This window comes from Eurypyga helias, unplaced genomic scaffold, assembly GCF_000690775.1.
Source record: "Eurypyga helias isolate BGI_N326 unplaced genomic scaffold, ASM69077v1 scaffold9259, whole genome shotgun sequence".
In the NCBI taxonomy this organism is placed as follows: Eukaryota; Metazoa; Chordata; class Aves; order Eurypygiformes; family Eurypygidae; genus Eurypyga; species Eurypyga helias.
The window spans coordinates 23,953-33,200 of NW_010270089.1; the positions used below are offsets into that span (position 1 = coordinate 23,953).

The 9,248-nt window shown below is 39.1% G+C and overlaps 1 protein-coding gene across 1 annotated transcript in view; it reads left to right on the forward strand.

Annotated features, from left to right (window-relative positions):
* DPP10 (dipeptidyl-peptidase 10 (non-functional)) overlaps positions 1–7,899 on the forward strand; it is a 30,358-nt gene extending 22,459 nt beyond the window's left edge. Inside the window, exons 9-13 of the mRNA XM_010158311.1 lie at positions 2,497–2,596; positions 3,149–3,207; positions 3,303–3,375; positions 5,043–5,116; positions 6,807–7,899. Of these exons, the coding sequence (XP_010156613.1) occupies positions 2,497–2,596; positions 3,149–3,207; positions 3,303–3,375; positions 5,043–5,116; positions 6,807–6,944 (444 nt within the window). The 3' untranslated portion in view covers positions 6,945–7,899. The remainder of the gene's footprint in view (positions 1–2,496; positions 2,597–3,148; positions 3,208–3,302; positions 3,376–5,042; positions 5,117–6,806) is intronic.
* Positions 7,900–9,248: the final 1,349 nt, after the last annotated feature.

Genomic DNA, 9,248 nt, shown 5'->3' on the forward strand with positions numbered 1-9,248 from the left:
AAAAGTCTATTTAACAACTTCTCAGGGTTAATTGTATTTCCCTCTACCTACTTAGTTTAGAGTCAATTAGAAAAATCTTTAAAACTCATTTCCTTTCTACTGTGTATAACAATGTGATAGGAAAATTCTTTTTTTCTTTCTTTCTATGCAATAATTTGAGCTTACTGATGAAAACAGAATGTACACCGTTCTCAAAAAAAGATGGCTTTGGAATTGCTTAATGCTGATCTCATAAATCTGTGCTTGTGCGCACTGTCAGGGAGCTCTTTAAGAGGTACTAGGCAGAAATAAAACTCTTGTGGCCATCAGTAACATAAATCAGGCACAGGAGTAACAAGACTGTCCAGAACGGCAGAGTGTGGAAAATACCTACTTCTGACTGCCAGGCAATCTGCCAGCACCACCTTGCTCATCTTGGAGGGGGGCTACAAGCCCAAGTGACACACGATCCAAACGCCTTTCTGAACTGTTAGACAGCAAATTGTGGTTCCTTGTACTTTGCCTTTTTTTCATGGAAGGAGAAAGACAACTTGAAAATGACTTGTAGCTTCACAGCCAACCGGCTTCATGGAAATACAACAATTAGGTTGTGAGCCCAGGAATCCAGTCGATGAGAGAGGCACCATATATCCTTGCATCAGAACATGAGCTGTTTTCTGCACTGTCACTGTGAAGTGCTTCTAAAAATGTGATCTCACCGTGTCGTGTGTTTGTCCTGGAAAGCCTGGCTGGAAGCAAGGGCACAAGCACAAAGGAAAGAAATTCCTAGGAGAACTCAACCAAGCTCTTAATGAATACATGGCATAAATAATAAATAACCTGGCAATACCTAGCGTAGGATTAAAATTGTACTCTGGAGCTACTGGGAAAGGCATAAACAGAATATTTAACAAAAGCAAAAGTAGAGACCCACAGGCAGAGGGAAGTTGCTATTCTCTTAAACTCTTTGAATTATACAAGTTATCGGTGCCCACTCCGAAATTCTGTGAGGGCAGAATCTACTCCTGCACATGGACAGTTCTGGGCAGCTCTCGCTTCCCAGGCTGGTATTTCTATGGGAAAAGGGTAACTCAGTTCCTCACACTATCTTGAAAATTCAGCTCTTGCTCTGTATTTCCTTTAGGAAGTCTGTTTGGATTTACTGTAGGTTGATTCCCAAGGTCACTCCTCTTTGCTTATTTTTCTTAATTAAGATTAAAGGCTTTTCAAATACTCCCATTCTTCCACAGAAATCATCTATTCATTAAATATTTAGACATGAAGAACAGGAGCAGGCAAGATTCAAACAAGTCCATGAGAAAACTGTGACCATTTGGCACACAGATTTTTTTCATGGGTGCGCTGGTGTTTTACATTTTTCTTTTCCCTGCCATGAGATAATTTCTTCTTCTTCTTCTTGAAGTCTGCTGTGCCAAACACAAAACAACAACAAAATACCCGCAAGAATCAATTTTCCAGCACTTATGAAGGGAAAACAAAGATGGCAAATAGTTAAATTTGCAGAGCCCGTAATATATGAGAAAATCATTGATCCCAGACTCCACAATTCAGAATTTCATTTTCTGTGCATCTAGGATGATTATAGTTGTACAGATATGGATTACCCTTGTCATTCCAAAGAAGTCTGTGGTCTCAAGTTAAATCTTTTGTGTTTTCATACAAAGTGAAGCTTTCATGACTCTTTTGTGCCACAACTCTTCCCAGGGAGGTGTAGTATAGACTTTGCAGGGGAGATGATGAAGAGATGTGCCATAAGGACAGTTAATGTGGTGAGGCAAGGAGACAGCTCCCCTGCTTCTGCACCATCTCTCCCACCTTCTTCGTGCCGTCTGTGCTTCCGCTTTGTAGGCGCCTGGTGGGTGCTCTTATGGCCAGAAAGTGCATCTAGAGATGTGCATAATATCAAGCAATGTGACCACCTATAGCTTTTATTTCTGCAAACCAGTGCAGGAGCTGCAGATATTTGACAATGCTGTAGCGGAAACCTCTTCAATAGCAATAGGGTTCAGTCTCTGAAGGCTAGAGAGGGAGAGGGCATACTGCAATCAGTTCACAGGTTTCCCCATACCCATACTGTCTGTCCTCTCAGCAAAATGCTCAGTGTATACCAGTAATTAGCAAATACCTACCTTAAATATATTAAAAACTGAGTACAGATCTTCCTGTCTAGGCTTTGTTCCCAAAAGCCTTACCTTCGTTTTCTGGTTTGGAATTTTTTTTTTTTCTGTAATCATCAAATCTTTTGGGCTAGTCTGCCATGATGTGGAGCTTAAACTGAAATACTTTTATTAATTGCATGGTTTAAAGATTACAACCAGGCTGTGTGAGATCATCATTATTCACTCTTAAGTGTAGGTTTGCATTTCCTTTAAAAGCAGTTCTTGCAGATATAAATACGTACTGTAAAAATACACCATCAGATTAGCACAATGTCCTTTAACTTTATTGTTGCTAAAAAGAAATGAATAAAAATCTCAGTATCATTTCCATTGTTAGGGATATGGTGGCTACATTACATCAATGATCCTGAAATCCAGTGAACGGCTTTTCAAGTGTGGAGCTGTGGTGGCACCAATTACAGATATGAAGTTGTATGGTGAGTATTCCCTGCCCTACACCTGCGTGACAGTCTGTTCAAAACATCTTTTATTCATGGAGCTACTATCCATTGTAACTACAGGGGGATAATATACCAATATCAACTAGGTTTCACGTCACTGTTTTGTTCTTTAGTTTAAAAGAAAGGGCTGGGAGAGTTTAACAAACTCTGGGACAGTTTACAAAAACATGCAACAGGTCCGTTGTTGTTAACACCACTGATTTTTCCAAACTAGTTATGTTTCCCATTTCAAACTTCCCACTGATATTCAGTCAGGTACCCCTTTTCCTAAGAATACTTAGGCTATATCAGGTGAATCAAGACCTCTAATAGGAATTGATTTTTTTTAAGGTTAGTGGTGCATTCCTTACAAGATCAACCATATATTCTGGTTTTAAATTAAATATGGTATATTCTGGTTTTAACTTAACATCTCTTTGTTGGCTTAGTGGGTTAAATAGCTTCTCCCAACTCTAGGTCAGAACTGATGAGTTTTAAAATAGAGGTAATATTGATGAATTCACAAGTTTTTTGTTTTTACATTCACAGCATCTGCTTTTTCAGAAAGATACCTTGGTATTCCATCAAAAGAGGAAAATACCTATCAGGTCAGTTAGCATAAACAAGTAACTTAAAAAGACTTTTTAAAATTTTACTCTTAAAATGCAATCCAGTTATACCTTTGTGTGTGTTTGTTTGCTAGGCATCCAGTGTATTACACAATCTTCATGGTTTAAAAGAAGCGAATTTGCTAATAGTTCATGGGACAGCTGATAGTAAGTATTTACAGCCACAATTACATTTGGAGTCAGAGTTTTTAATAGACGGGCATTTAAAGACAGATTAGGCACACACCTTGCAAATATATTTTTGGTTTCATTGTCCCTCCAATAGAATTTTGTGTTTTATTTCAGTTCTCACTTCAAACTCTAAACTGACAATGCTTTTCTTTGCTGAATGTTGTACCTGTGTGTTCTAATTTATTGGGGACTACCATCTGGCTAGTGAAGGAGATCGTATGAATTAATAGCAGAACAATGGACATTTCTAATGGTTTGGTTTTTGGTTTTTTGGTTTTGTTTTGGTTTTTTTGTTTTTGTTTTTTTTTTTTTATTCATGGAGGTTCTGCTGTTGAAAGAATTAGCAGTACAGTTGGTGAAATACAGCACCAAACAGGGAAGTGAAACTTCTCGGCTAATTAATTACAAGGTAGTGCCAAAGCATCTTCATCTGAAGCTCTAGGGAACCTTTTAGTAGCACCAGCTACTAAAACCACAGTTTAGGACAGAGAATGAGTAAAACAGGATAAGTTCTGGAACTTTAAATGGAATCATAAGATGTGTCAGTCAAGAGTTGATTTGTAATTACAGAGTTAAATTTAACTGCAGTATATTTTTCTGAACTTTCTTGACTGATGTAGGTCTAAAGAACAAGCTTTGGCACAGATTACAGTGCTGCAAGAAGCTCCTCAGTACAGATTCACATGCATGCTACTTTTTTCCCTGGTGTTTTCCTGGTGATGTGGGATAATACAAGATTTCTTACTCCTCAGTCTGGAGAGGTGCAAAGGGCTGGGGTGAGAGTGCCCGGCGCACAGTTGGCACAGGGAGGATGGTACCTGCCAGCCTGTTACCCCGGTGTAACTTGTCAAAGCCGTGTTACGGATCCCAAGAGCAATCAGGGGGGTGCAAGCACCGTCCAGTGTTTCTTCCCAGGGCACGGGGAGAGGGACAGAGGAGATATGCTGGGCGACTGAGCAGGCGTGAGGGCCTCAGGCTTTGCTGATTGTAAAAGGCAGCAGCAATTTCTACCCCTCTGAACTTGGCACTGGAGTGAATTGGGACTCTGATAGATGTCTGAGCAATAGAGTGTGTTCACGACTAGGACTCTGATTGCCTGCTGCCCCTGCTTAATGTCACATCTAGTGACACCGCCCAGCCCATATGCAGCCTAAACTCTGCAGGGTTAGGACATGGTCATAAAGTGTCTGTTTTTACCACACAAAGATTAAGTTACTGATACGTTGCAGAAAGCCCATTACCTAAAGAAGTATGGGCTGCAGTAACCCTGTGCAAGCAGTAGAAAATCCAACGTGCTTTCCTTTAGCACAATTCTAAACTGTCATGATGTTCAAACGGAAGGGTTTTACACACCTCTAAACTATTGCAGTGTGTGTAAATCAAGGGTAGAGAGAGGAGTCCTCACAGAGGGCCTGGAAAGCATGGCTTCCCTTGGGGCTCCAGCTCCTTCTCCAAAACCTTGGCCGTTACACCCAGCATCACCGTTACTGGCGGGGCTCTGCGCTCCTGACCAGAAAGACAGTCACCTTCAGGTCTGGTAGTCACAGAGATTGAAAATGTTTTCAGTCAAAGCTGTTTAACTGATACGTATTTCAAATGATCTTAGCTTTTTCTAATAACGTCCAAATGTCGTTGTCTTGCAGCTAAAGTCCACTTCCAGCATTCTGCGGAATTAATTAAACATCTAATAAAAGCTGGAGTTAATTACACTATGCAGGTATGTGCAGCTGTGACATTTCCTGTAAACATAGTTCAACATTTAGCCTCATGTTGCAATTTCTTCCCTGAGAAAGGACCCTCCCTACCACAACTCACTCAGTTTGAACTCCGTTTAATCCTATTTTCCTTACTGTTAGTATGGATGTAAAGAAAGGTACCTTCTTTTTGTTCTTCCGGGTTCTTTCTCCTCTCACTCATCTTTCTTTTTTCCACCCATTTATCTTGCAACACCTTACAAAGTACTTTAGAGTCCATATGCACTCTTTCTAATATGGAGATATCACTATTTGAGTCCCTTTTACCCTAAAAAAGTGTTGGGTGACATAAAACTAGATGATCTTTAAGGTCCTTTCCAACCCAAACCATTCTATGAAACTAATTTCCCCTTACTTTCAACATTTAAATGTATGAAAAGGCAGCTAAAAGGCGACCTCTCTCCATAGCCATACGGAGGGTGAGGGACAGGCTGGGGAGAGCAGGACAAGGCGTGCTGCTGACATCGTGTCTGTGACTCACCGCAGAGTATGTGGGTGTTTCTGGTTGCGTTAAACTTTCTTGAATGTCTTAGAGGATGTGGTTTTGGGTCACTTCTCCAACTATCTCTGATGTCACATATTGCAAGCTTTGACTTTACTGAACCTTAGCTGAACCTGTAGTTTCCACTGAGGCTCACTGGTGGGAGCTCACATCAGGGAGGAGGCAGTAACAAGGGAGTTAGCATCACTTACGACTGGAAAAGGACCTTAAGTGTGAAATCTGAGTGGGTAGGATCCATTCCAGCTGTCCCTGTGATTTCAGCCGAGGTGATGTGAAGGCCTGTGGAGAAACTGGAAAGGGACCATATGTGTGAAATCTGGGTGAGTAGTATCCGTTCCAGCTGTCCCTGTGATTTCAGCCGACTGGAAAAGGACCTTAAGTGTGAAATCTGAGTGGGTAGGATCCATTCCAGCTGTCCCTGTGATTTCAGCCGAGGTGATGTGAAGGCCTGTGGAGAGAGGAAGAAGCTGTAATGACAAAGGTCTCTCAGCAGAGCCCTGTTGAACCATTCTCATGCAACCTTGTGATAACCTGAGTTTGAGGAAGCAGCTGAAGCTTTTTGACTCAGGCCACCACAAGTTTCTTGTCCTAAATTCTGAGGCCTGGATTTCTTCATTCAGCCTGCAAATTTTTTTTCAGACTCACTCATGAGAAATTTCAAGTGGAATTTGAGTTAAGAGATAAAAATGCCCACATCCAGCCTAGGAGACAGAGATGATGGGCTTTAGATAAGATAGGAAGATAGTTAAAAATGTGTATAAAATGGTTTTTTACTGAATGCTTAGAAGCTGGGATATTGAGAGGTTCCTAAAAGCATGAGGTAATTAATCATCATTGACGTTAATGGGCTTTGGATGCCTAGACACTATTGAAAATGCCAGATAAGTAAACTGTTGTAAGCACAATGACTGAGAATGTAAATTTTTTTCACTTCTGCAGATCCCACTGCAGTAGTTGTTTTATGTAAGTTCAAATTCCAACAGAATGAGCTTTCCTTTGAGTTTTATTAGCTTTCCTTGATGCTGTAAAACTAATGTTATCGTCCTGTTGTCATCTAAAACATTTTGAAGATCAGAGAAAGAAAATTAGAGCCCTAAATATTTGAAAAGCCTTTAAAAAACTATTTAATTCTTTCCTTTCTCCTCTGCTAGATCTACCCGGATGAAGGTCATAACATTGCTTCTGAGAAAAGCAAATATCACCTTTACAGCACAATCCTCGGGTTTTTTAGTGCTTGTTTAAAGGAGGAGACACCAATTTTACCACAGGAACCTGAAGAGGATGAATAAGGAAGCCTATTTGTGTAGTACTGAAGGGGACTTACTTTGCGGCTCAATAAAACCTTAAATAAAAGTGACTGTAAGATTGCAGGTTCTGCAGAAGCTCAAGGGCAGCTAAAGGATATCACAGTGGAACAGCACATTTACAGACAATGAGCTAATAAACTGGAATTCAACTACAAAGTCCAAACATACTACCAAGGGACAAAACCTTAACCTTTGTGAAGGTCAACAGTTGGTTACAGTTTCCTGGAAGAACTTAGTTTTGCATAAGTGTAGGGTTAGTGCATGTTTGTTACGTTAAGCCTCACTGTTGGTTCTGTAAGTGGTTGCTCGTTTTTTAATTTAAATGCACATCTTTATTCATCTTTGCATAATGCACAACCTATCATAAGTATTATGGCCACTAATATTTTAAAAGGTGAGCTGAACCTAACACTACTGTAATGTTACAATAAGTGCAATTCTTTTGCTGTCTATTACACATAAGAAACCACAGAGATAATAAAGGGCACGATATTTTCTCTAGTTTCTGCTCAAAGGGGATATATTGTCTAGTGCATCATAGAACATTGATATTGAAAATTGTTTTTTTCCCAACTTCAGCATTTACTATTATTACTGTACCTACTAGTAACCAATAAGGGACTTTTTGGTAGTGTACTCTTGGTCTTTATGGATATACCCAGGACTCCCTAAGCAGAAAATCTTTATGAGCTTGAAGAATTTTCTTCAAGACATAATTAACAGCTGTATTTAAAACAATATGTGCAATTGAAATCTTTCCCCAGCCCAAAATGTATCTATTGTTTCCTTAAAATATGTTTGAGTTGTGCTTTGGTATTGTTTATAGTAGTTAACAGTTTGCTGGTTACACTCTAATTTTAGAATATGCGACTTTGTCACATGTAAATTAGATACATAAATATTAAATTATAGTTTCAGATAAAGAAAATTTATTAACTACGTATAATGCCACTGAGTAATACTTTACTCCTCATATGAAGACATATTTTGTATAGTGCATCTTGCTTTTCTTCCATCTGGTCTCAAATTTAATTCTAATGTTCATCAAGGTGGCCATGTAGCCGGAACACTCCGCTAGTTTTTATTCCAGGGCTGCTCATTAAGTCTTGTGCAATGGGATTTAGATTCAGTAGCACCACAGAGAAATGAAATGTTTTTCATTCAAGGCAAAGGAAGCTCCTGACAAGTTAAATTTTATTATTTATTCAGAGGGCAAGCCCCTCGTACCTCCGTTTGTTTGCCAAGGTGAATTACTGCAGTAGAAATGGAAAGTATGAAATAAACAAGGCAGCCACTTTGGGTTTGCAGAATATTAACTCTGATCACTGAAATCAAGTACAATGTTGACTTAATTTAAGGTATCTTCCTGAAGGTGTGTGGAAACTCTTGACAGATGCTGTGCCGCTTACATGAGAATAGGTTTTTTTCCTTCTGGATATATTCCAAATACTTTCATTTCTTGCAAGTTTAAAAAGAAAGTAATTTTTTGAAGGTAACTTATAGTATTTAAGATGCAAAGTTCTGCATATTTTATGAAGAATGGGAATTGTTTTTAATGTAATCAAAAATCACCTGAAGCTTTTTACTCATTACTTTCTTCTGGAATATTTTCTTTCATGGTTAGCATTTTTTTATGATGCAAATAATTAATTTGTCTAAAAGGTGTGGTTTTATGGAACACTGGAAAGTCTCTGTCTTTTAATGTTTAGTATTTATCTTGTTTTATTAGCAATGTTTAACTATTTTTCAATTAGTTTAATACAATTTTAATGTGCAATGATATCTTGTCTGGGTCGCAGTGTCACCACAAAGTATGGCTTTACTTTGTGGCATTTGTAGTACATACGTATGGTATAGGTACAGTATATATGTATGGAGGCTACTGTGTGCACTAAGACCGTAAAACAAACAAACAAACAAAAAGGAAGAAATCAAACAAGGTTTTGCAAATCCTGTTTTCTAAGAGGAGCAATATTTTCAAGTCTTCTATTGGCTGGGACTTCTGGATTGTGACTTTATAAATTACACCCATTATTTAATAAAAGTTCACTTGACAATACCACGCTTTTCCTAACCAAACACAGCAAACTGCTCCTATTCCAGTTTAATGAGACGTTTTTCCTGATCTGAGCCAAGTGCACACAACGAAAGCACCACCTGTGTGCAGACGTTGAGCGTGCTGCACGGACTCGGCGTGCGGAGGCTACGTGAAAAGGTTACGGCTTCTGTAGGAATGCTTTTGCCAGAACTGGTATGTTTAAAAAGTGTGTTAATCTGAAATGTGGG